We start from the raw sequence: 26,266 nt of genomic DNA, 5'->3' as shown, positions 1-26,266 counted from the left end.
TTTCAAATCCTGCAGCACATTTCCCAGCAACATGGGGCGAGCAGTCTGCTATCCACCACGGGGGTTGCTGCTGTTACTCGCTGTGCTGTGGTCTGCCGAAGGAGGCAAGCTTCTAGTAGTGCCCATGGATGGCAGTCACTGGCTCAGCATGAAGATCCTAGCAGAGGAATTGGGACAGAGGGGGCACGAGGTGGTGGTTCTCACGCCAGAAGTCAACATGGTGATCAAGGGCTCAGCTTTGTACAAGACCATGATGTTTGAAGTTCCGTACAGCAAGGAAGAGCTAGCTGGCATCTTAGGAGGCCTGAAGGATAGCATCTTTCACAATGGATCACACCAGGAAGGGCTCCTGATTAACATAGACAGGATACAAGCATTACAGGTCTTCCAGGCCAGGAGCTGCAAGAGTCTTCTGTATAACTCAAAGCTGATGGCACAGCTGGAGCGGAAGGAGTTTGATGCCTTACTGACGGACCCCTTCCTGCCTTGCGGGGTGATCATCGCAGAGAAGCTGGCTGTCCCAGCTGTGTTCTTCCTGCGAGGGATGCCATGTGGGATGGACAGGATGGCAGCTCAGTGTCCCTCACCCCCATCGTTCGTCCCCAGGGACTTCACCGTTAACACGGACCACATGACATTTCCCCAGAGGGTGCAGAACCTCCTCTCAGCCTTGTGGCAGCCGCTGCTCTGCAGAATGATCTTCTCCAGCTTTGATGAGTTGGCCAGCCGCTACCTGCAGAGAGACATCTCCTTTCAAGAGCTCATGAGCCACGGGGTGGTTTGGCTGCTGAGATATGACTTCACCTTTGAGTACCCTAGGCCGCTGATGCCCAACATGGTCCTCATAGGCGGCATCAACTGTAGAGTCAAGAAGGGCTTACCTGTGGTGAGTCTTTGCAGTGCCAGTGGAGACCAACAGCCATCCTAAATAGAGGGGATAATCTCCAGTTTGCTGGTCGTACTTGTCATTGTATTTAGTAGTGTGCAAATCCTATAGAAGGGTGTGCCACTCTTTAGAGTAATGTATTTATCTAATGAACCACTTGGCCAATTGTGATGAAATTTTTTTTTCAAGACAGTATCAGAATATAGGTGTATGTCTGTTTGACCACCTATTTAAATGCCACACTTTAATTATATATATTATAAACCACTTGTCCAACTTACTAAGGACATTCTCTAGCATAGGCTATCAATAGTATTGGAATCTGGGGGTAAATGGAAGCGCTCTGTCTGTCTGAAACTTGGTATGAATGATCATTATCACAAGCTAATGAGGGTATTGTTTAATGACTTAGGAATCAATAAAAGTCTTCTTACACCCTATTGGTTCGGTGGTAGTGCAGGCATTTATAATTGTATACATTTCTAACTATCCACATTCTTTAACATGTGCAGTAAACAGGTAAAAGCAAGGAGCCCTGTGTAAGGCAATTGTTATGCTAAGAGAGCTGTAACAAGGCTCATCTTATGTGCTTGCCTATCTCAAGCTCAGCACTGTGAGTTGTTTACTGCTGCTGATTCAGTAACAGTACCTGGTGCCCAGCGAGTCATACTCCTTGCCCTCAAATTTTGAAGTTCAGCCACTGCTAACAGGTTTAAATGGGGTGTAGTCACAGCTCCACAAAACTCAACAGAACTCTTACTTGTATTCTAGTCTTTTTAGTTTTTTTATTTTTTAAATTTTTTTTATTTAGAGTGACCAATTATTTTTATTAATTTTCCCCCCAGTTTGGAATGTCCATTTATGTTTTTCCCCACACAGCACAGACGTTCTGAAGCCGTGTGAGCGTCCTCCAATATCACAAGCCTAAAGCCAGAGTCGCTTTTATGCAGAGCAATCCAGCACAGAGGTGGGCGAACAGAGATCAGCCCTGAATTTTGTCCACTTTGAATGTGCTTGCCATCTGGCCAGTAGGGTTCATTGTTGCATGATGAGGAGAAGGAGTCCCTGCCGGTTTCCCATCCCCCATGGTTTAGTTAATGGTTTAGTTAATATTTATTTACCGTTTGTTAACTATAAAAAACCTGAACCTGAACTCAAATTTCAATTGCTTTTAAACAACTTGAAACTCATTTCAGTGATCAACCTGGAGTTAATGTTAGCTAACTATTAACAAGACATGAAGGACCTTTGTTAACATATCAGTCAGGGGTGCATTTGAGGCATTTGCTGATAATGTAAAATGCCCTATAAAGTTGTCTACTGGTTGACCGTCTCCAGTCTCTATTTCCTTTTTGGTGATTGCTGCCCTTGCTGCACCTTTTGCACCAGTGTATGCTAGCACAGGTGTTCTTGTGCTTGCATTCACAGAAAAGATAAGCATGACTTTATCAAGGTTCACTATGTTTTAGACATGTGCACCATCTGAATCAATTAAACCAGTTTGGGTAAAACTGAATCTCATCTCATTCTTGTTAAAAAGGGTATTCTTGTGTACCACTGGTTCCATTTACAATTACACAAAGACCAAAAATTACCTACATCACATTGCTGTATAATTCCCACTGTATTCACCTCCCTCCAGTATTAGCCTGGTAGTTCAAGAATTGTCATCCCGCCCTCTGTTCTGCCTATATGTTATCTCATTTGCAGTATAGTATTCAACACCAACCCCTAAACTTCAAACGCTCTCTTGGGTGACTTCCCAGAGCCCAGATCCTAACTGTGGCTGACTGACAAGAGTACCAATTTGAACCAGATCGGTCTATGTCTGCCGATAAAGATGAACTGGACTGATGTTAGATCAGCTCGGTCCCAATGGCAAATGGAAATGTTGCATCGCTAATCTGGGTTGTGTTCTGGTCCATAGGAGCTGGAGGAGTTTGTGAACAGCTCTGGAGAGCATGGCTTTGTGGTCTTCACTCTGGGCTCCATGATTTCAGAAATGCCGCTGGAGAAGGTCAACCAGTTTGCAGAAGCCCTGGGAAAGATCCCACAAAAGGTAGGAAAGTTCAATATTCAACTGTCCCTTGTAAAGGATTACCACTGTATTTTCCCACTAGGGCCATGCTTTTCCCATTATTATACTATGCATTTACCATAATTTACCTGATTTGCCATGCTGATATGCTTTACCCAACCTCACTGGTCTTCAGAACTAATTATTGGGGGGGGAGGGTTCATTTGTGGGGAGTGGAGCCTAGACAACAAGTTCAGGTTAATAAGCTCTGACAATAAATTATATTACCTAGAATACCTTATTAAACCATAATTAAATGAAGAACACAACACATTTGTTGTGTTTAAAATGTGTCATGCTTAATATTTTTCACTGTGTAAAATTGTATATGAACTTTTACTCAACATTCAAGTTACAACAAAATAATGTATTGGGAGTTTAAAAAAAAAAAAAAGGAAGCTCCCTGATTATCTTAAAGGTGCCTACAGACTTTATGAGTGTTGAGTGACAAGACTTTATTTAAAAACAATTGTGTGTCTACAGAACATTAATAAGCTTTGGGTAAAGCTATTATATATCACATCCATACTAATGATCAGTTTTCAGACTATGAATCATACTGCAGTAAATTTGCAATAATACTGCCAAAAAGGAGTTACTCAACACTAGTTTAATTAAATAACCAGTTTCCATATAGGAAAAAAAACACAACCATAAATACACATATTAGTAAATGAGATCAGTTTACTGCTATGTTGCTTTGAATACTGTAGTTATTTTTCCTACACCTGTATATAGCTTCAATAGTGCAAACAAAATAATGCACTGCCTGCACATCTAGAAAGTGCTTGAGCAACTGTTACTTCTGCCTTAGAAGGCTCTTATCTACGTCTATCTACCACTGTTATACAATGTAAATTAAAAAGTGTTTCACTAACTAACCATATGTATGCTACTGCTGCTTAAAAAAATTATATTTATAACAAAATACCTGTGTAAAATTGCTCTTTGTATTCAGTATCCAGTATTCAGTGTACATTCAAACACAATATAAATGAGTATATATATATATACACACACCAGAAAACAAACCTGATAAAATCAAACTCATAAAAGTAAAACAATATATTTGAATTCTTACCGTTGGATTTGATTCATTTATGTATCATATTTTTGTTGATTGAGACAGAGCATGAGATGTAGAAATATTTGCTTTAATCAGTATTTGATGGCAGCATTGGTAACAAGCTGCTTCCGGGACATTGATACGCGCATTGTGTACTCGCATCTGTCATCCAGGTCAACCCTGCTTTATCAAAAGCAGTGTGAAATCACATCCCCGACCCGCATGACACTAGGTCCTGACCTGGGTAGGTTCTCACCTGGGTAGAGCATGCTAGTGTGAAAGGGGCTTAGGATAACATCAGAACATTTACCATCATTACAAATTACCAGAGAGAAAAAAAGACTGTTCTCTTGCTAGGCTGTAAACTGCAACTAAAAATAAATTTGTGTGCAAAAATGAGTTGATTATATGAGTGTCACCTGGATTGTGCCAATGTACTGCACCATCCAAAAGATGGGCTTAAAAAAACTAGTGCCAAGCCTTATGTCAGAACCATCCCTGCTGTTTTTTACAATGCTTACCTATGCATGCTTTCAATAGTCTTTATTACACTTTGCTGTGCTACGGGACACTTATATTAGGGGTTAATACATTGTTAATGCTCTGTGACATGACCCACAACTATTACACATGCAATAGTGCTAGATTTCAAAATACTAAAATAAACTTTTGACTGTAATCTCACTGTTGTCACAATTAAGGATTAACAAAGATGTTGTTACGATGCCTGGAATTGGTGGGGAGATATTTCTATATGTATTTACTGAAAAGGGCATTGGGGGTGATGTTCAACTAAAATAATGATATACGCCAAAGAAGAGGATAACCCAACAGCAGCAACAGCAATGCTCTGGGTCGCCCCAGCTTAGCCCTTAATATTCCCCTGGGTCAGAGTTTAGAGCCTTTTGTTTCGACCTTCGGCAAAAATGTCAAAGTTAAGAAAAATCATATTGTAAATATTAACAACTTCAGCTATTGCATATACCCTGCTTGTTAGTGTGTTTTGAGTTCCAGTAAGTAAATATTTTATCAGTTACTGCTAGTCTTGAGGTGAATTATTATTATTTTTTTTTTTTTTGGTATACTTGTTAGTTTTCCTCTTCTGTCACAATGTTTTGATGTCATTTTTTTAAGCGGTTTGGGTGCACTCTATGGGGTTTCAGAAGTTTCTTTGGTGTCTGATACAGCTATGAACGCAGGGACCGAAAGGGTCACTGCTTTTTATTTTTACTCATGGGCCTCTCTGATCTGTACACTCTGAGGAGCAGCCCAATCGACGGGGTCAGGAGCTTGGTTAGCACGTCTCTTCAGGGGACAGTAAAGAGGGACTGGATTTTCAACCTGTTGTCCGGGTGCCTGCCTGCCTGCCTGTTTCTTCCTGCAGGTTATATGGCGCCTCACTGGACCCACACCTGGTAACCTCTCTGCGAACATCAAGCTCATGAAATGGCTGCCACAGAATGATCTTCTGGGTAAGAGTCCAATCAATTGATTACCATATGGGAATCTACTAGATATTATAGAAAGGATAGAGATGTCCCTTATAAAAGTTTACCACAGTATTTTTGTAGTTTTCCCATGCTTTTCTCATGGTTATACTATACATTTACAGTACAGTACCATAGTTTACCCTGGTTTGCCATGTTTATTAATATGCTTTACTATACCGCACATGTTTTTTATAAGGCTAACCTATGCTTTACCATGTTTTCACTATGCTTTATTACACTTTGCTGTGGTCTTACTATGGGAAACTTTTATAACGGAGAACACATTTTGCTAGTCAATAAGAGCTCAAATGGTCTGTCTTATACCCATAAGTCTGTCTCGGACCATGAAAGTCTGAATCTCTAGTGCCCCCTGCTGGCTCACCTGGTACAAACCGCAGGTTGGCTGGTCTCCACTGGAGATTCAATAAGGCGTATCACATTGGGCCTGGTGCTCCCGCAGGTTAGGGAGGCAAAACTGTCAGGGACTAATGCGAACAGCATCTGTACTGACTTCGCTGAATCTCCATTTATTAGTCCAGCTTTCAAAAGAACCACAGCAAACCTCCACATTCTAAAACACTTTTGTACCACAAAAATACATTAAAAGAAAATATAACCATTATAGACGAAAACAGAGCTTACAATTAGCTAACAGTACTGGCAGTGCAGTCTCTCTATTCCAAAGCATTCATTAACAACTTAGCATGTTATATTGTAAAATACTGAAGTATTGTACATCATTATTAGCTCTGCATTAAAATGGCAGCAGTGCCAAAAAATATATTCAGAAAAACTTACCACAAGCTGTGTTATAATTTTACTTTTTTTTTTTTTTTTTTACAGTTAAAGTGTACGTGCTTTGCGCCTGTCAAAGTAGTTATATTTTTTCAATGTATTTACATGAACAGTTTAACCAAACGCCTCAACCTTTAACCTCATGAAGCAGTGACCTTGCCACGCTCTTAAGCAATTTACCAATGTCTTTTTATCTGCGTAGACACATCATATGAATCAAATTGGCCAGCAAAAAATGATTGGCATGCATTTACTCCAATAAAATAATTATATTTTGTTGGTACGTTTTCACAGATGGCAGGTAGATGATTTGATCTTATTGTTATTTGTTATTTCTATTTCGTACATGCTTTAATCTAACATGCAATTGGAAAGTACCTAAATCCTATTTTCTAGGCATTTCTGCTTCGCAATATTTTGTAAATGATTCAGCATTAAAAAATAAAATAAAAATGGGACTGCTTCTAATGAAAAGGAAAGGTAACAAAATATAGAGATAATTATGCAAATATACAATTACTATATTAACTTTTTATGTATTACAATTTTACAGTAAAACAAAGATATTTTAAAATACATCAATTCAGTTAATTCATATAAGTATCTTATATGCAGATGTTTACCATATATGTGTCCTTACATATCCTTGCAATACACATATAAGGCCAATATAAGCCTTATATGATACACACGTTTTATAATAGTCAATCAAAATCTTATATGAAACATATATAGATTTTTGACATATGGGTTTCTCCTCATCACGCTACAGCAAACCCTACCAGCCAAACGTTGATTGAGCTGATCTTTGCCCTCTAGAGGCGGGAAGCTTGCTGACACCCGCTCTCGAGTTCCTGGGTGTAAAAAAGGAAACAGGCTTGGTTGTGGGATCAGGAACTCTAAACGTATTAGGAAATTTATGCCTCTGCCTTTCTAGAAAGTTGCTGCCCATTTCAAGACCACTTCAGTTGTGGTTAATATTACTATTGCATCCAAGTGTAATAATGACTGACTGACTCCACTCATACCTGACTGAGACGCTGGATAGAGTCCAACAGTGTTTGGTTATGCTGCTTTAATCATTTATATATCAAACTATGGAACTCAGGCTTGAATCAATAACAATATTTAGTATTTATTATATGAATCAATAACAATATTTAGTATTTATTATGTCATAAATAAAGCGGACCTTGTCCTATTTGATTTGTGTCATGGATTATTTATTTTTGCATTTCTGCTAAAACAGTAACAGATGTATTACTAAGTTAAAGAAAGTTCTCAGTTTCCATGCCTTATTCTCAGGAAGCCTGTTACTGTTTCACTTCCTAGGTCAGCTCCCCATAGCAGAGAGCAATGTGTTTTCGGTCATTTTCTTGGCCAAAAGAATGGCAGTCAATAGGAGCAGCAGATGGATGGTTAATGAAAGGAAAGTAGGCGCTGTAGGGGTGGGGACAATTTCACTCTCCAGGGTGAAACGACCAAGGAAGTGCAAGACTATCTGAAAGCATGGCTTGTTAACAGGTTTATTTAACACAGTGTAGTATCAGAACATGCATGTTCACAATAAGAGTGCACATTTGAGACATACATATCTAATGAAACTACAGGACACGTAATACTGATGCAATTATTTAGTAAGCTGCGACCACATTAAAAAGAAATTGAAAATCTTAGCCCTGACCCTTCTTTCCAGTATCCTCACGCCTCTCCCTTTCCTATCCCCCAGCCCCACCCCAAGGCTCGTGTCTTCATGACACACGGCGGGACACATGGAATCTACGAAGGAATTTGCAATGCCATTCCCATGGTGATGCTGCCTCTGTTTGGAGACCAGGCTGATAATGTGCTGCGCGTAGCGTCCCAGGGAGCGGGCGTGGTCCTCAACATCCACGATATGACATCACAGAGCCTGCTGGATGCACTCAACACCGTCATCAACGACACGAGGTAAGACAACTCTGGAAAACCAGTGCTAAAAAGAAGCACTAAAAAATAGTACTACATTAATAATAATAATTGAAAAAACCATATGGCCCCCTTTTTGCTTTTTTTTTTTTTTAATATATGAAATACCATAAACAATGAAGGTTCATGACTCAAAAATCTTGATCTTTGCAGATAGCATTTTTGGTAGATAAAGGTATTATTATCATGGCTTTGAAAGAACGGGTTCTCCCCTCTCGTTTGCATATAGATACTATATTCTGTTTTGCTGCTGATATTGTTTTCCAAACTTTATATTTGACAGACGAAGCTTATTTTTCCTGCCGCAATGCTGAGTTAGATGGTAGCTCCTGGTTTTAGCACCCTGTACATTTCCTTACTTCCCAGACATTCGGTAAACCATGGTACCATTGTTGACCATCATTGCTTCCTCATTCCTGGTGTAACAAGGACTGATTGTGATGTCCAATCATAAAGATTTTAAAAAATTACAAACGAGCCCAGACCATTCGGCCCATCTAAGCTCGTCTGATTCCTAGTAGCTGATTGATCTCAATACTTTGTCAAGTTTGGTCTGAAAGGATCCCACTGATTCTGTGTGAAACACCCATGGTCTGATGGTTGACCATGGTACAGTACATGAGGGCCAAGTCAAGACTTGATGATTTTTCTCCTCTTGTAGTTACAAAGAGAACATGATGAGACTGTCTGAAGTGCACAAGGACCGCCCCATAGAACCCCTGGACCTGGCAGTTCATTGGACAGAGTTTGTGATGAGACACAAGGGGGCAGAGCATCTCAGACCGGCGGCTCACGACCTCAACTGGATCCAGTACCACTGCCTGGACGTGATTGGCCTTTTGGTTGTCATAGTGATTGCTGTTACTTTAGTTACAGTTAAAAGTTGTGCATTTTGCTTTAGGAAATGCTGCAGAAGATCCGGGAAGAAGAGGAAGACTGACTAAGTAATAATACAGGACAGGTTATTAACATAAGACAACTACACCCCTAAAGGTGTTCAGGGTGTAATGATCTCATCATAATCACAGCCCTGCAGCTTTAATCAATGTTTAAATCCAAAGCGTAATTTTATAATATTATTTTCTCAATGTGCAAATGGGCCTCAATGCTGTTTACTTTCTTTGCTAGCACGGTGGTGGTGAAACTCCGGCTGCTAGTGGTCGCCAATTATTTGTATTGTTTTCTCCCCAATTTAGTAATGTCCAATTATTTTTAGACTGTCCACCGCTACCACCCGTGCTGACCTGGGAGAGGCGAAGCTGATCACATGCTGTCCTCCCAAGCGTGTTCCATCAGCCGTCTGCTTCTTTACACACTGCAGATTAACCATGCAGCCATCCAGCGCTACATCGTCGGAGGACAACGCAGCCCTGGGTGGCATTTCAACATGGAATACTGTACTATTATGGCTTCCAGTGGGTTTCTGGAATATAATTTTGCAGTTTCTTTGACTACATGATACTAAATAAAATATCTAAATTATCTTTATATTTGTTTTAATTATGTCACAATCCTAAAATTCTAGGTGATGTGAAACTGTTGGCCATAGCTGTACACTAAACAGGTGTCAGTACTCATGATCCAAAACTTTCTTTAACAAAACAAATTGTTCATTTTTATTTTGGACCAACAGTAAAATTCCAGTGTCAGAAAGCAATGTCATCTAAGGCTGGTTTCAAAAACAGACAGTCAGGGTCTGTAAAAGTTTTACCCCAAAAAGGTCCTTCTGGAAAGATGGGCACAAACCTGGTTTCAGCGATATGAGATTTGGGGAGTGCTGACAGTAAGCAATACCCTTAAAAAATGTACACAATACAGAAATCCTTTATTAACATAGCATTTATTATACGTTTGTTGTTACTGAAACTGACAAGTGCTACTGGTTCCGTCAGATCTGTTTTTCTCCAGAGATGCTTTTATTGACCAATATATGATAATGATATTTGAACGTTATTTGAATAGAATGTAAAGTTGCAATTTTTAATTGTGCAAAAGGGGTATAGTTTTTACTGACCGTGCCTGTAAAAAATTATTCTTTCTTATATATTGTTATTAGATAACAACCCCCTAGATTAACGTTTATTGTGAAGTGCTCAAGGTTCCAGTAATGCCTCCAGTCACATTGTGGTTGTGACATTTAGGCTATGTCAAGCATTGATCTCTGTACAAAGAAAACAAGTCATCAAAATTGGCATTTTTTCGATGACACGTTTTCACCACGTGGGGCACAAGCTCCCCATATCTTCCCCAGTATGCACTTTCCTACCCTGGCACCCGTTTCTCAAGGACACCGGGGGTGAAATGCCATTTACAATCTTTTACATGTTAGCAAAGTTTCTCCATGGAGTCAATATCCATGTTTTGTCAGTCATCTACGGTGGTTTCCCTCATGTATTACAGTGTTCACAGAATGGAGAGGAAACTAACTATTTCCATATAGCTGAACTTGATTTTTACATAACTGAGGTCAATGCTTGTGACCGGTTTAAGTCATTTTACTCTTTCAGCATCCTCCCTTATAATTCAAACAGTGCTGAAAACAATTCATTAATTGTGTCCCAGGTTTACCATACAGTAGATCCGAGTTTAAACTCTACAGATTGCTTTTCAAATAGAAGTCATAAATTCAGCATGGTAATATTTAAGAGTACACATGAGGGTTATCCTGTTGTTCTAGTAACATGTGATCACAGAAAACAACCTCCAGTTTGTATACGAATGATTTGGTGACACTTTTTTCTCAAAGCTACAGTATTTACTCCAAATCGTTTCAATGGAAAAACACCAATTAATCATCGTAAACAAGTAAGAAACAACTTAATAAAGTATTAAAAGTCTAAATTAAAGTATTAGTAGTATATTTCTAATTTGGTTACTTTATTGGGTGCATTTCTCCTTTCTGAAAAAAAAAATGTTCAAATGATGAATGGGGAGTAAAAAGCTTTGAGAATTTAGCCCACTGTTTTTATACAGAAAAAAAAACAATGTTATATACACAGTACAATGTATGATCCACCCTTAACAGGATTATTTCCAGACAGTTGCTTGTTGTTTCATGGAAGTTCTCAGCACTGTTGTTAGAAAATCTAACCCATTTCATCCAACTATTTTTACAATAATAATCTATATATATATATATATATATATAGAGAGAGAGAGAGAGAGAGAGAGAGAGAGAGAGAGAGAGAGAGAGAGAGAGAGAGAGAGAGGCACGGACAGGCAGACAGAGATATAAACAGAGATAGAGAGATAGACAGATAGATAGATCCCACAATTTAAATCTGCAAGTTGGTTAGTCGTTGGTTATGCAAGGCGGTTTGTTTTTTGTGCCGTGGGTGGCTCCTAGTTCCCAGTGAAAAAAAAACCTATGAGAAAGAAAATACCACACTTGTCTGTGTATTGAACTGGGATTCACAGGAGCTGAAATTTGTCTCCACTGTTGGTTTCTGGTTCAAACAATAATTGTATAAACTTACAAAAAGTGTGTATTACTCATAATCGCATACTTTTTTTTTTTTTTTTGCTTGTTCAAGTACAGTCACAGCAAAAGCCTTTTAGTACCATTTGGTCATTTAAGGTGACTAATTGAATAAAGCAATCAATTTTAAGTTATTAGTTTTTAAGAGTTCCAATATGAAGTGGCATCTGAAGAGTTCCATTATTACGATAAAACAATAATAATCTATATATATATTATTTTATATATATAATATATGATATCTATATATATATATTATCATATATATTAAAGATAATATCTATGATATAAAATAAAACACACACACACACACACACACACACACACACACAATACTGTACAAAAGTTTTAGGCAGGTGTGAAAAAATGCTGTAAAGAATGCTTTCAAAAATAGACATGTTAATAGTTTATATTTATCAATTAACAAAATGCAAAGTGAGTGAACAGAAGAAAAACCTACATCAAATCAATATTTGGTGTGACCACCCTTTGCCTTCAAAACAGCATCAATTCTTCTAGGTACAGTTGCACAGTTTTTGAAGTTACTTGGCAGGTAGATTGGCCCAAACATCTTGGAGAACTAACCACAGTTCTTCTGTGGATTTAGGCAGCCTCAGTTGCTTCTCTCTTTTCATGTAATCCCAGACAGACTCAATGATGTTGAGATCAGGGCTCTGTGGGGGCCATACCATCACTTCCAGGACTCCTTATTCTTCTTCACGCTGAAGATAGTTCTTAATGACTTTCGCTGTATGTTTGGGGTCGTTGTCATGCTGCAGAATAAATTTGGGGCCAATCAGATGCCTCCCTGATGGTACTGCATGATGGATAAGTATCTGACTGTACTTCTCAGCATTGAGAAGACCATTAATTCTGACCAAATCCCCAACTCCATTTGCAGAAATGCAGCCCCAAACTTGCAAGGAACCTCCACCATGCTTCACTGTTGCCTGCAGACACTCATTCATGTACTTTTGACAGTAAACTGTCTTCAGCAACCTCACCTTGTTAGCTGAGTTTGGCTGTTCCTCACCCAGTTTTATTCTTCCAACACAGCTGTTTCTGTTTCAGTTAACGATTGTGTTTCAACCTACATATTGAATTGATTATCATTAGCACCTGTTTGGTATAATTGTTTAATCATACACCTGACTATATGCCTACAAAATCCCTGACTTTGTGCAAGTGTACCTAGAAGAATTGATGCTGTTTTGAAGGCAAAGGGTGGTCTCACCAAACATGGATTTGATTTTGATTTTTCTTCTGTTCACTCACTTTGCATTTAGTTAATTGATAAATATAATCTATTAACATGTCTATTTTTGAAAGCATTCTTACTTTACAGCATTTTTTCACACCTGCCTAAAACTTTTGCACAGTACTGTATATATATATATATATATATATATATATATATATATATATATATATATATAGATATATATATATATATAATCTAATATATATGAAGCATTTGGGCATCCTGATCCTATAGTATTTTATGTCTTACCCTTGAGTTTTGGGTTTTCTCTTCTGTTGTGTGTGTGTGTGAGCATCTCTAGGTCTACCATGATACCTGATCTAAGAAGCACTTCTGCACAAACTAGCAGCACGATTGCATTATTTAGGGTTTTTTACGGTTGCAAAAAATGTAAAGAAGCAAACAAACTAAATGTAGGAAACACACAAAAAAAATAACAAAAAAAAAAAAACCTAGATGCACTACCAGGCACATCACACAAAAAAGTCACTTTACAAGCTGATAATTTCATGGATAGATAGATTAACAACAGCATTTATTTACTGCATCTTCCATTACTGTGTGGACTGACCACCAACTTCCAAGATAGGAATTGGTTCAAAGATGTGGAAAGATCAGTCTCTTAACAGCCCTTCTCACTTCACAGACATTGGAGCTGTGTGTAGTTAACTTTGATAAATACTTAGCAAACAGATTGTCTAGCTCTAAGCTATATTTAAAAATGAACCTTAAAAACATCCATGTTCTCAATAGCCCTTGTATTACACTACAATGTTGGGCATATAAAAACTGAATTGAACGAGACAGACATTCTGGGGGGGGGGGTCATTCCTAGTGCAGCTTTCAACACCGCAGACCTATTGCAAGGTCTATGAAAGTGCAGACCATTATTGTAGTACAGGAAATATAACTCATTGTGCAGTACATGAAGCTAAAACATGTTAGTTATCCTAGGGTTGTCTATCTGTATAAGTTACTTTAGTGCTGAAACCTTTGGAAACTAGGGAAAATTCTGAAATGATGAGTGCAGTGTATCACATACATATGTATTTGTATTTCTTTTAGAAGATCACCTTTTAGCTCAGATTAGTCATGTATGGAATGTCAAACTCAAAGTGCTAAGGAATGGGAGATCAGTTTCACTGCAATCTCTGCACAGGTTATGTGCACCTGAACACGTTCTGTCCCCCTGGATACCACTGCAGCTGTGCTATAGCAGCGGCCGTTATCTGAGAAACTACTCCATTCCTGCCACGATTCCTCTCTTGTGGTGGCCCCAACTCTAATAAAGATGAGTCTGGTGTTCTCTATCTGGTATACAATGATTTTGTTTTTAGGATATCGCCCCTGCTGCACTGTCAGGGTATGTAGCTGTGTTCACTTGCCCTTCTTGGCTTTCCCCTTGGCTCTGGCCCTGGTCTTGACAGACTGGGGTGGTGAGGGCTTCACATCATCCTCCTCCTCCTCCTCCTCCTCCTCCTCCTCCTCTTCCTGGTCCTGCTGCTGGTGCCTCTTGCAGTGGCGCTCGAAGGTGGCCATCTTGGCGTAAGTCTTGTTGCAGACCATGCAGTGGTAGGGTCGCTCGCCGCTGTGGGTGCGCATGTGGAGCTGCAGGTAGGAGGAGCGCGCAAAGGAGCGTTGGCACACCCCACAGCGGAACGGCTCACGGCTCTCATGGGTCTTCAGGTGCTGCTTGAGGGAGGAGGCCGACTTGAAGGCCTTCACGCACTGGGCACACTTGAAGTTGCGCTCGCTGGACTCTAGGACTTGGTGGGAAAGCAGGTGGCCAGATGAGCGGAAGGTCTTGCCACACCTGTCGCACTTGAAGGGCCTCTCACCTGTATGCAGGCGCTGGTGCATGATGAGGCCCGCCTTCTGCGTAAAGGCCTTGTCACACTGTGTGCACCGGAAGGGTTTCTCACCCGTGTGCAGGCGCCGATGCGTCTTGAGGTGGGAAGCCCGGCCGAAGCTCTTCCCGCACTCCGGGCACCGGAAGGGCTTCTCCCCTGTGTGGATGGCCCGGTGTCGCACCAGGTGGGAGGACTGCAGGAAAAGCTTGCCGCACACGCTGCACTTGTACTTGCGCTCGCCAGTGTGGGAGCGCAGGTGCAAGGCCAGGTGGGAGGAGGAGATGAAGGTCTTGCTGCAGACGGGGCAGGTGTGGGGCCGCTCGCCCGTGTGGATCCTCTTGTGCAGCACCAGCCCCGAGGAGAGGGCAAAGCACTTGCCGCACACGGGGCAGCGGTAGGGCTTCTCGCCGGTGTGTACGCGCTGGTGTTTGGTGAGCGCCGAGGTCTGGGCAAAGGTCTTGCCACACAGCTCGCAAGGGTACGGCCGCTCCGCCGCGTGTGACATCTCGTGCAGCTCCAGCCCTGTCAGCTGGGAGAAGGAGCGGCCGCACTCAGAGCACTTGAAGGGCTTACTGATCAGCAGAGCCTTCCCGTCACTCCCACTGCTGCTCCCCCCTGCACTGTGAGAGACCGACATGCTGTCCAGCAACGAGCTGTTGGGCACCATCGTGGGGAGAGAATAGCTGCTGCTGCTGCTGTTCATTTTGATTGTGTCCAACGAGCTAATACAAGCGAGTGCTACTGGGTGCTTAAAGTCATACAACCATCCAGTTTCACTTTCATCTGCTGTGAGATTTTAGCATGTAATCAAGAGAACCACTTGTCCAATTGTCACAAAACTTACTAAGGAGAATCTTCAACAGAAGTGGACGCAGCTCTTATTTTAAAGTATTACATTTTTGTTTTTAAATCCTTCCCTGCAGTTAGGTCTCCTTTCCATCGAGAACTTATTTTTCTGTATCTGCAAGAAACCAAATGAAGAATTTAGGAACCTGCTGATAGAAAGGTTACAGGAGATATTGTGTAGTGAGCATCAACGCAGCCACAACACAGAGCTGCTCTGTCTAAACGGTGAACCCTTTAAAGATTCTATTGTGTGTAGACCATGTAACCCAAGCAAGCCCCTACGTGGACATGTTTGTGTGCAATTCGATTTAACAGTTAAGTAAATAACATAACAGTTTATGTGTTTATATTTTCTACAATGAAAATGCTATGTAAAATAGTTCTTGCAAAGCCAGGTGAAGGCTATTGTCACTGCCTACTGTGATATACAGGCATTGAGAAATAAAAGCTTTTTTTTTTTGGTTGTTCTTACGACAGGGCATTATTTTCAAAACTTGACAAGTTACTCAGAGTAAGGGTTATGTTGAAATGTGGTCTTTCCTATGCAGTGTCCTAAGACTTCATCCCTGGGTAGCAGAACTTGCATCTGATTATGGACTGCTTCTTTAATAAAAATCTGTGCCCAAACCCCAATTAACGTGTGATGTACTCTATAATTTGACAGCAAGCAGAGTGAATTTACTCCAATAAAACCCCAAAAAACAAGAATTTACGTATAGAAAAACTTTACCATAAAACTCGGATTAATAGTTAGTGTAAAGACCGAAATGCCTTCCAAGTGTTAAAGTTTTCGAATGTTTCAGCTGTATTGTGTGCAGTGTGAAGTTACACATTTAATATTTATACAGTCTTTTCCAAATATAGGTGTTAAACACAAGTGGTCTCATCCACTTTAATGTTATAGTGCATCATTCAAAATTACCATAATCTCTATTTACTTTAGCACCCAAGCTATTGAAAGCATGGGAAAGTTCTGTTGATCTGCCTGTATGTCACACTTACATTTTGCCAAGTGCACACAGCGAATGTAGGATGTGGTGATCTACTTTTTCATGTTACTGGCAGCTTTTTCAGATACAGCTGTGGCAATGGGGGATGAATATCACTTGTTTTTTGTGGCCAATTTTTCACTGAATGAAAACTAAACTGAACTCATCTACTTTCAGTTCAGCTAAATATACAAAAGTTATCAGTGCCCCAGCTGTGGCTTCTGTGCACTCTATTCTATCAGACGAGATCTCTGCTGACAGACCAGTTGGTTTATAATGCTGAAAAGTAATTTTAACGGTAAGGGAGAGTCCACCCTTCAATTTGCCATACTGCACCCGAAGACAAGCTGTGTCGGGTGTCCAGTTTGTTTGCAAGCTCTAAAGGTTGTTGCAGGAAGACAAGCAAATCCCTTCCTCCTTGAAGTCTCTCTGCCACGCTTAACTGAAAGGGGATGCTACTATCTGCAGCAGTGGGAGGTTATGAACACAATTGCTGTAACACAGAAACATGCAATGCTGAGTCTGTTAATATTTACATGAAACAGCCCTGGAGTTAATATTTTCAACACAGGCTTTTAAGTTGTTATAATAATAATAATAATAATAATAATAATAATAATAATAAAATGTAATGGGACACACCTTTTAAACGCCTATACTCGTCAATTTATTATTCAATTGTTTTTGTACAGTGTCTTCTGCCTATATTCACCCGCTTCATCTACAGGTTCCACTGCCTGTTTTTTCAACAAGCCACAAACAGCGAAGTCAGCCCACAATCTCTTAAAAATGCATTTTGATTTTTCACAATGCAAACAAGTAACTGTGGTACGCTAACGACGCAAAGGTTTTCGAATTGTTTTGTTGTACAAATAAAACGGGGAATGCATTTCCGCTGTACTAGTCAAGAGTCTCCTAAAGTATACCACAAGACGCCGTTTAATAGCTAAACTTCAACGGCTACCAAGCTAAATAATAGTTAACACGTTTGTTTTCCTTTTACAGTACGATACTAGATGAAATCCATTGTGCTTGTGCGATGCAGACTGTACGAGCGGTCTTGAATGGAGGTATATGGTAGCCATTGCCGCATTCCCTTTCGTAATCATTGTATTTACTCCGGTGGGAGATACTTTTCCGATTTCTTAGTAACAACTGTTAAAAAGGTGCATGTCAAAATGCAGTCCACAAAGAACATGAATACCGTGTTTCCGACTGTGTTACGATATGAATCTAAATAAGAGTGCATGGTTTAGTTATAACTGTAAGGAGAGACTGCAGTTTATGAAATGGCTGCCCTGTTCCCTTTGAAAAAAAAAAAAATCTCGTTTCAACCAGACAGCGTTTAAATGTGTTAAAACACCTTCTCAACATTGAAAGAGACACTTACTTTGATGCGTTTTCGTTTTAACGAATGCAGAAAGTAACCCGGAGTTTTGTATTGATCATATGGGACACTGAGGCAAGAGCTGACAAGGTGTTCTAGTAGAAAAGGGAGATGGCAATCGAATGGCTGCAGCACCAATCCCTGGTTTGCCTCACACTCGTGGACCACAGGTACCGGACCGGTTATTCTCTTCTCGGTCAGAGTTTTTTTTTTTTTTTTTTTTTTTTTTTTAAGGACGTTGCTAAATCACCCCCAAGTACTTCCGCAATCGCATAGTTAACAGTTTATCTCCGTTTTATTTAGTTTACATTTGCACACATTACGGCACCGTCGCCACCTCTAGCCCGTCTACACATTCATCAAGAAAAGCAGTTTTGCGACATCTTAGATTGATTTCCGCCATCTTAGTTGCAGTACGTAGTGTTTGTATTATACTGTACTGATGGCTTGCGTTGTATGTGTTTGCCTTGTATTGTCCCACAATTAGTTTTGCACTTAAATAAATAATCATGTGATGTATGTTTCCCCTGTGTTCACTGTTTTACAGTGCTCTGTTCTTATATATATATATATATATATATATATATAATATATCTATATATATATATATATATATATATATATATATATATGGTGTAATATATACACACATATATATGTGGGTGTGTGGGTGCTACACAACACATACACACATACACTGACCTTGTTGATAGTCCAGTTTGTGTGTTTACATTACATCATGACCCTCCAAATAGACAGGATGCTATCGTAGTTGCCCAGCAAGGGAAATGGAAATGAAGGCAGATTGTCTTTTATTCCATATGTTTTTTTTTTTTTTTTTTGTTTTTAGACTGCTGGCATTGCACAGATATGTAGAGTTTCTTTAATATACAACTATCAGGCTGACCTTTGTAAACTATTGTAGATTATCATATAGGGTACAGTGTGATACACGCTGATATCCACTCCATGACAGGTCAGAGCAGATACCAACCAATGAGTGGGCTTACTGGTCACTCTGACGTTGAGTATCTCACACAGCACCCTGGACCATATTACAATATATTGTTAAATAACAATAATAGAACAGTGTAGCTCATTTTATTGGGATGTCATTACTATCTGAAACAAACTGATAAAAAAAATACATTTCAGATAGCTGTATCACATCAATATCAGGGTGTATTATATATGCTTACTTTACATGAAAAAATATCTTTACAAGCTATCAATGTCATTTGAAAATATATCTGACAAAAATATAATGTTGGTGTTTATTCATTATACAACCTTAGGATTTCAGTTTGAAACAATTTACTGCTAGCCCGCTCCCCCCACAACAGAAACGTCAAAATACAGAACTGTTTACTTTACCTTTACAAGAAAGGAGCGCTGCATCTTTGCCGTAAACCCCTATTTTCTTTAACGTCATTTCAACCTGTGGCACCTGATCAGAGAGTAGAGTTGGCAGCAGGCTCCAAAATCTCGGGACACTAAGGAAAGTTGGGTTTTGTAACTCACCTCTCTAAACTGCAATGTATTCAGCAAAGTGAGTGAATTGTGCGAACTGTCGCTAAATTAAGTGAATTGGTTTACTTAGTTGTTACCAAAAACACAAACAAGCCTGCAAGGATCGTTTCCATCAATCAGACTTGATTGGCTTTCTGAGTCTGACTGAAGCAAGAAATATTAAACAAACAAACTTTACCTGCTGTCACAAGGTTAAACTAAAGAGTGCAAGTGAGTGCAAAGTTATGTATAAATCACAGTGTTGCACTATTTTGATAGATATTGTTTACTGTATGAAAAAAATTCAAGCAATAGGATTAATCGTTGTTACGAGGCTCTCAGAATAGAATCGCTACCACAATTAAACAGTTAAATACATTTACTAAACTGCTGAAGCAATGCACACTTAATTTACATGTTGAATACATTGCAGTTTAGAGAGGTGAGTTACCTGACCTGCCTTAGTGTCCCGGGGTTCTGGAGCCTGTTGACAACCCTATCTGAGAGCTATGCAGAACAAATTACTGTGATGAGTGACCTGAATCTCCCTGCGAAATAAAACCCACACTGATTAAAATGCACCGTGTGTGTAACACATATCAAATAGGCTACAAAACAGTTTAGTAAAACACAACAGTTCCCAAATAAATCAACTTGTGGTTCAATATTTCAATTAGCTTAACACATCGGGGCTTTCACCAGAGGAAAGTCCAACTTGTGCTGAATAAAATGCTATATAGGTTTGCTGGGGTACACAAGACAGATAAAACAATAAAAACATGAAAACAATTCACCACCAAAAAAAAAAAAAAAAAAAACCCCACAAAACCGAATTGTTTCGGAGGATAGGAGTGCTTGTCTTAGTCTCTCCGAGTCAATAGGGGCAAGTTGCAGTTCTGAGGCAAAGTTTTTAAATCATAATTGGATATTTTAAAAACTGGGAGAAAATGGAGCTTTAAAAAAAAAAAAAAAAGAGGGAGAAGGGCTTACTTCTTCTTGGCACGCATTTCAGTCAACCACTGCGCCACAGTTTTGCCCGAGGAAGCAGAGCAGAAGGCAACGTTGCCAAAGCGGCTCTGGCCGAACTCCTTCTGCTTTGGCTGTCCGCACAGTGAACATAAGTTCTCTGCTCTCTTCCGCTCGTACTTCCTCTTCCCTGTGTTGGAGCCCCCCACCTCCTCCTCTGCCCTCTTTCTGTGTCGCCAGCAGGTGGTGCTGGACACGTGAGGAGGAGGAGCAGCAGCAACAGCTGAAGAAGTGGAATGTGGCGCAGGGATAGCCGAGGGTACCAGGACTGCGGTCTGCGCAGTGGCCCCAGGGAGTTTCTGCTGCTTTGCCTCACCCACTGTGTTTGGGGGGCATGGAATGGCATGCAGCTGGTGGCTGTAAGTCACGCCCTCCTGTAGCAGCGGGTGCGGCTGGGGTTGAGGCTCTGGGTCTACTGCGCTGGCGCTAGAGGGCTCCACCCCCAGTTGAAGGACAGCCTGCTTCTGCCCCTTTTGCCGTTTGTTGTGCCTGAAACACAGCAAATGCATGAAATTGTCAGTTTTATGTTTCAACAAAAACAGAGTCACTTGTTTGTGGTAGTTGTGTAGATTGTGTGTTTTTCTTTCAGCCTTTAACCTCAAATTGTATAGTGAGCGAGATGTTATCATTCTTAATGGACATCTCACCACTATGCTTTGAGGTGTAATGTCATCAGTATCCAGTCAAGAGACAAAACTTACCATTGAGACAGGGTGTGCTGATTCAACTGGAACAGCTGGAGGGTGGTCTTCTCCATGAGTCTCGGGCTGCCCAGCACCAGCTCTCGGACTTGGGAGTAGTCCCTGAGGATGAGGCACTGCTTATCTCCGTCAGCGAGGAGACGCCATAGCTCAACAAGCTCATCTACCTGCTGCTCCGTCAGGAAGAGCGACCCACGCAGTCTCACCAGACTGCTGGCCAGGCGCTGGACATGCTGGTACCCGGGAGCACCATCAGGTCCATGTGACTCCTGGAAACAAAAATAAAATTGTACTTAGACATGTATTAGCGCAGATTATGGCTTGTGTAACAGTATGCAAAAAGGAATATGTTGAACATCTATGCATTAGTCTCACCTCAGAATCTCTCACAGGTGAACCAGCAGGAGTGAGAGCCTGACAAGAAGTCGGAGGAGATGCAAGGGGAGACATCTGATGCTGGCATTTCCAGAGCGACAAAGGCCACAAGACATCGACTTGACCGGACTGGACTGCCGACAGGATCGGAAGGACTGAGACTCGGGGCGCAGGTGGCTCTGCCAGCGGGTGAACGAGGCCGGGGATGGTGGGGTCTTCGACCTCATCGTCACCCTCAAACCCCTCATCCTCGACATCTGGATCCTCATCTGCAGCCTCGTCCGGAGTGTCCGGTTCCAAGACGACGGCCTGCAGCACGCTGCCTGTTTGCGAGTACAGGTACTCAACTCCAAGGAGCTCTCCTGCCAAATACAAAATAAAACAAAAGTAAGCAGCTTTATTGTTTTTGTAGACACAGTTATAAGCAGTTGAGAAGTAAATGCTTAAGAAGTAAATGCTGTTACATACCTGTATACTCGCCAGGCTTGGTGAAATCCTCAACCAGACTGCAGCCAAGAAGTTTCTGGCTCAAATCGGTTGAGGGCGTGCTGCAGGGAGCCACTGTAGCAGTGCAGGACCTGTCTTAGTCCCTCCACTGCCGCTGCAGCGCGGTCCTCCTTCCACCTCACCAGCCCCTCCAGCAGGTATGCCTGAAAGTGCATGGCACTTACACTGCTACCTGAAAAACACAAGAGAAAACACCCACTCTAATACTGAAAAAACACAAAAGGATGGAAATTGGCTTTCACGACACAACTTCATAAAAGATAGAGTACACTTCACTGTTGGTTATTTACCTTGGATGAAGTGGTTGAGGTGGAGATGGAAGGACTCCAAGGAAGTCAACCCACGTGTGCAGCGGTAGACCGGCAGCGTCACGCCTCCCTTGGTGATCTGCCCGATCTTGGTGTACAACTGTACACCTGGGGGTCCTGGATGCAGTGGAGGTGACATCTCTGCACCTGCCAGATGGCCTGGATGCAGTCGTGGTCCAGCAGCGGGATGCCCATCTTGTCCCAACCCTTCTTGCTGTCAAAGGTCTCAATCAGCTCCTCCAAGAGCCGTGCCGTCTCCTCTGCTCCCCGAGTCCAGCGGCCACAGTGGCGAACCAGCTCCTTCTTGGAGATGCGGTTCGAGATCTCGGCGTCAGTCAGGCCCAACACCCGCTGCTTCCCCTCGAGGTCCGACCGCTTGGCCTTCATCAGTAGGGCAACGTCCTCCTCGGCCCACTGAAAGATGGAGGCAGACAGCGGCAGTCTTCGACCCCCCGCCGATGGAGCAGCAGTCACGGTACACGTAGAGGAGCTGAAGGGGAGCCTTGCCGGCTTTCTGGTACCACTGCATCAGCCCGGCAGCCATGGGGAGCAGGCCCTCGTCCTCATAAGAGGTCGGCACAGACATGAGGACCTGCCCAAACTCGTTCCCCACGTTGGTGGACCAGGCAGCCGTGCCAGCAGCAGCACCCACGATCTTCTTTGTCACCTGAAAACAGATACAATCAACAGTATTCAGCAATCTTTGTTTTTTTTTTTTTTTCCAAGCTGGCGCTTGGACACCCTTGGAAAGTAGAAAAAAATATACACATGTAACATAGAAGACATGCACATGAAATAAAGTGAAATTAAGTATAATACCTACCTTGAGCTGAAGGTGTGCAAGGCACGACCTTCGGCATGTTTGGAGGCAGACGCCGGCTGCTCACCAGTGGTGAGAGCGCAGGGGTCGGGGACAACTGCGAGGCCCCAGGCTGAGAGGAAGCAGGCTAGGAGGGAGGAAGCTGAGCGAGGACAGCCTGCGAAGACTCGGCCTGTGACGACGCAGGGGACAGGGACTCCTAGTCTCTCCGCAGGATGTATTTCTGGAGTGCCTCCATCTGCGTTCCGGGTTGGTGTGTCTGACACCAGAGACATTTGACGTAGCTGCGAGACATAACACACAGAGTCCTATACTTGTGTCTGAATTTTTGGTTACATAGTAAAAAATTTAATTAATAATTGTGCTATACAAACCCTCTCTTCTCCTTGTCCATAGCCTCGTACAGATCCCTCCAGGCGAGATCCTTATGCACCCCAAAGGCCACAAGGTGCAGGTCCTCCTGACTGGGCTGGGCTACATCCTGTGCTCTCCGGTCCCTGAGAGTCGAGGCAAAGTCAGGGAAAGCACAGGCGTAGCTAGTCAGGGCGTCCTTGTTGGCCATGTAGGGTGACATGTCACCCTCCCGCTCCCTCTGGGGGATGGTCATCATAGACACAGCGTAGCCCACGTCGTTTGTCAGGAGCCACTGTCAAGGTTTGACCCCGGTACTTACCGAACTGCACGGTACTCTGGCCGAGTACCAGCATGTTGTTCCCGGGGTCTCTTACCTGCGACACAACATGGGTCACGGCACCCTTCTGGACCTCTTCCGGTGCCTTCGCCACAAAGCTCACAGTGGCCGCCTCAATGGCCGCAGAGAAACCGGCAGCTTCGGGCGAGGGCTGGAGGAGCAGGTCCTCGGACCCTGGCACCCTTCTAAAGGCAGGGGTTCCTTCCATTTTTCTTAACTGGAATACATCTTACATGTTAGTACTTATTATAAAGAACCAAGTTGATTAAGCTAATCTCCTAGATATTTTCTGACATATGATGATACACTGATAATTTTTAAATTACAATGAATTCAATAAGCAAGTACATTTTTGAAAATAAATAAAGGGGGTGATGAATGAAGTAGCATTTCAGCTTTTAAGAATGTCAATGTGAGTTAATAAAAAAAACTATATGGAGCGTATGCACCATTAATAATAGGATCTGTAATCAGACGCATGCAGTAGCTACAATTGATTTTACACTGCTAGGCTATAGAGAGGAGGCACTTACCTTTACCTTCGTTAGAGTTAAATCCGTTCTGTGAAGGAAAGACAATTTTAATTTTACATGGAGATTAGGTATTAGAAATTAGTTGATATTACCTAGTTAACACACTTTATATAGATAATACACTGATTTAAAAAGTACCCATTACAGTAAATGTAAAATGTTACAAATAAAGTACGATAAACGTTGAAATAGATCAAAAGCAATAACTTACAATATTACGCTTGATCTCGACGAAATGGTATGTATAGCTAAATATATAAAGCCCAATACTACACGGTAATACAAGTACAACAAATCAATACATTACTGAATGATAAACGCTTGATCTCGACGAAATAGTAGTACTGCATAACTAAACACAAAGTCGAATACGCGTTGCTTACTTTTTTTTTTTTTTGGTTTCCCAATGGCAGGTTTTAGACACTGTGATAAAGCTATCATTGAAAAAAACATTAACAAAATACCAAAAAACAAACGGTCAAAAGTCTACAAATCGGCGAAAACAAAGTTGAACTCGCATTAAATCATAGTAAATCTTGACAATATAGCGTTATTATTCGGCCAAAAATTACACCATTCCACTAAAAGGTTATACATTCGACATACTTTGTGTCAGTAATTTAAAATAAAATTTGAAAAATAACATTTAAATATGGATAAAAAAACTCGTCAAAAATTAAAACTTACCTCTTTGTCTACATGCAGTTGAGAATGAGTTATTTCTTTTGAATCGCCGCCCCTTCCAAAGTTGGAACAGGCTCCGCGAGATTTGATTGGCCGCCTATGTTTGAACACTGTGTTCCGATTGGGCAAATGTTAGACACTGTGTTCCGATTGGCCCAATGTTGGAACAGTCTATTCCTATTGGCCCAATATCCACCAATGTTTGGTAATTGTAAACACATGGCATTTACAAATTAACAACCCCAACAAAAATACTTCAATACTTTTTTTTTTTTTTTTTTTTTTTTTTAATTTGGAATTCTATTTATTCTGGATTTAAATACTAGAAATGAAGAGTAAGTGCTATTAAATCTCAAAACTTTATAAAAATAACATCTCAAGAAAGGTTTAACAATTTTTTTTTTATTTACATTTTTACTTCCCTGCAACTATCAAAACACAATGTAGTAACCAATAAGTAATTCATTATTTAAAGAGAGTTAAACCTCAAAACCGATTTGCACAAACATACAGTAAAGGGGAGTGTCAGATTTTGCTTATTGCTGATGTTTCTTCCTACCTATGAGTGATACAGTCATGATGGCCATCATGTTTCACAGAGAAGTCTGTTCAGCAGAATTCACAGTAGATGTGAGATTGAGACTCACTTTTTTAAAATGAATGACCATTCTGTGGTAAATTCCTCTCAATATTTATGACAAGTTAACCTCAATCTTTTTGATTGAGGAGTGACATTTTTTGTTTGTGATTCCTATTTTAATAACTGATAAGTAAAGCTAGGATTTTGTCACTAAAATTTTTACTAAAAATCTCAGAGCAGTCACAGTAAATTTGTTCACAATCACAGAGGATGGGGGGAAATGGTGTGTGAAGTCACGGAGATGCTAAGTTTTTTTTTTTTTTTTTTTTTTTTTTTTTAATTAAAATATACAGTGCCTACATTTTGGTACACTGCATTTACTGTGATCCTGCTGTATAACTGACCATCTTTACTGCTGTGTAGACATGTCAAAGTACCT

At 41.0% G+C, this 26,266-nt stretch overlaps 3 protein-coding genes across 3 annotated transcripts; 1 reads left to right on the top strand and 2 right to left on the bottom strand.

Annotated features, from left to right (window-relative positions):
* Positions 1-31: 31 nt before the first annotated feature.
* LOC121323076 (UDP-glucuronosyltransferase 1-2-like) lies at positions 32-9,669 on the top strand. Its single transcript, XM_041263814.1, has 5 exons — positions 32-886; positions 2,814-2,945; positions 5,414-5,501; positions 8,045-8,264; positions 8,944-9,669. Exons 1-5 carry the CDS (start codon positions 32-34, stop codon positions 9,224-9,226), a joined length of 1,578 nt encoding a protein of 525 aa, XP_041119748.1. The 3' UTR covers positions 9,227-9,669.
* A 3,854-nt stretch (positions 9,670-13,523) lies between these two features.
* LOC121322948 (zinc finger protein 239-like) lies at positions 13,524-18,526 on the bottom strand. Its single transcript, XM_041263595.1, has 2 exons — positions 18,097-18,526; positions 13,524-15,832 (listed from the first exon to the last, which is right to left on the bottom strand). Exon 2 carries the CDS (start codon positions 15,572-15,574, stop codon positions 14,399-14,401), a length of 1,176 nt encoding a protein of 391 aa, XP_041119529.1. The 5' UTR covers positions 15,575-15,832; positions 18,097-18,526; the 3' UTR covers positions 13,524-14,398.
* A 1,619-nt stretch (positions 18,527-20,145) lies between these two features.
* On the bottom strand, positions 20,146-24,585 carry LOC121322952. The gene is made up of 7 exons (XM_041263602.1): positions 23,714-24,585; positions 23,343-23,623; positions 22,502-23,186; positions 22,173-22,383; positions 21,705-22,066; positions 21,330-21,598; positions 20,146-21,117 (listed from the first exon to the last, which is right to left on the bottom strand). The coding sequence occupies exons 5-7, from the start codon at positions 21,777-21,779 to the stop codon at positions 20,589-20,591; spliced, it is 873 nt and encodes a 290-aa protein (XP_041119536.1). The 5' UTR covers positions 21,780-22,066; positions 22,173-22,383; positions 22,502-23,186; positions 23,343-23,623; positions 23,714-24,585; the 3' UTR covers positions 20,146-20,588.
* Positions 24,586-26,266: the final 1,681 nt, after the last annotated feature.

This window comes from Polyodon spathula, chromosome 11, assembly GCF_017654505.1.
Source record: "Polyodon spathula isolate WHYD16114869_AA chromosome 11, ASM1765450v1, whole genome shotgun sequence".
Lineage (NCBI taxonomy): Eukaryota > Metazoa > Chordata > Actinopteri > Acipenseriformes > Polyodontidae > Polyodon > Polyodon spathula.
This window is presented reverse-complemented; position numbering and strand designations above follow the sequence as displayed.

Excerpts from the sequence above, each read along its gene's own strand:
- LOC121322952 (XM_041263602.1), bottom strand. The coding sequence starts at position 21,779 with ATGTCTCCCCTTGCATCTCCTCCGACTTCTTGTCAGGCTCTCACTCCT. Across the intron at positions 21,599-21,704 it reads CACCTGTGAGAGATTCTGAG|GAGTCACATGGACCTGATGG; the intron begins GTGAGACTAATG and ends TTTTGTTTCCAG. Across the intron at positions 21,118-21,329 it reads CAGCACACCCTGTCTCAATG|GCACAACAAACGGCAAAAGG; the intron begins GTAAGTTTTGTC and ends GCTGTGTTTCAG.
- LOC121323076 (XM_041263814.1), top strand. The coding sequence starts at position 32 with ATGGGGCGAGCAGTCTGCTATCCACCACGGGGGTTGCTGCTGTTACTC. Across the intron at positions 887-2,813 it reads TCAAGAAGGGCTTACCTGTG|GAGCTGGAGGAGTTTGTGAA; the intron begins GTGAGTCTTTGC and ends TCTGGTCCATAG. Across the intron at positions 2,946-5,413 it reads TGGGAAAGATCCCACAAAAG|GTTATATGGCGCCTCACTGG; the intron begins GTAGGAAAGTTC and ends TTCTTCCTGCAG.
- LOC121322948 (XM_041263595.1), bottom strand. The coding sequence starts at position 15,574 with ATGAACAGCAGCAGCAGCAGCTATTCTCTCCCCACGATGGTGCCCAAC.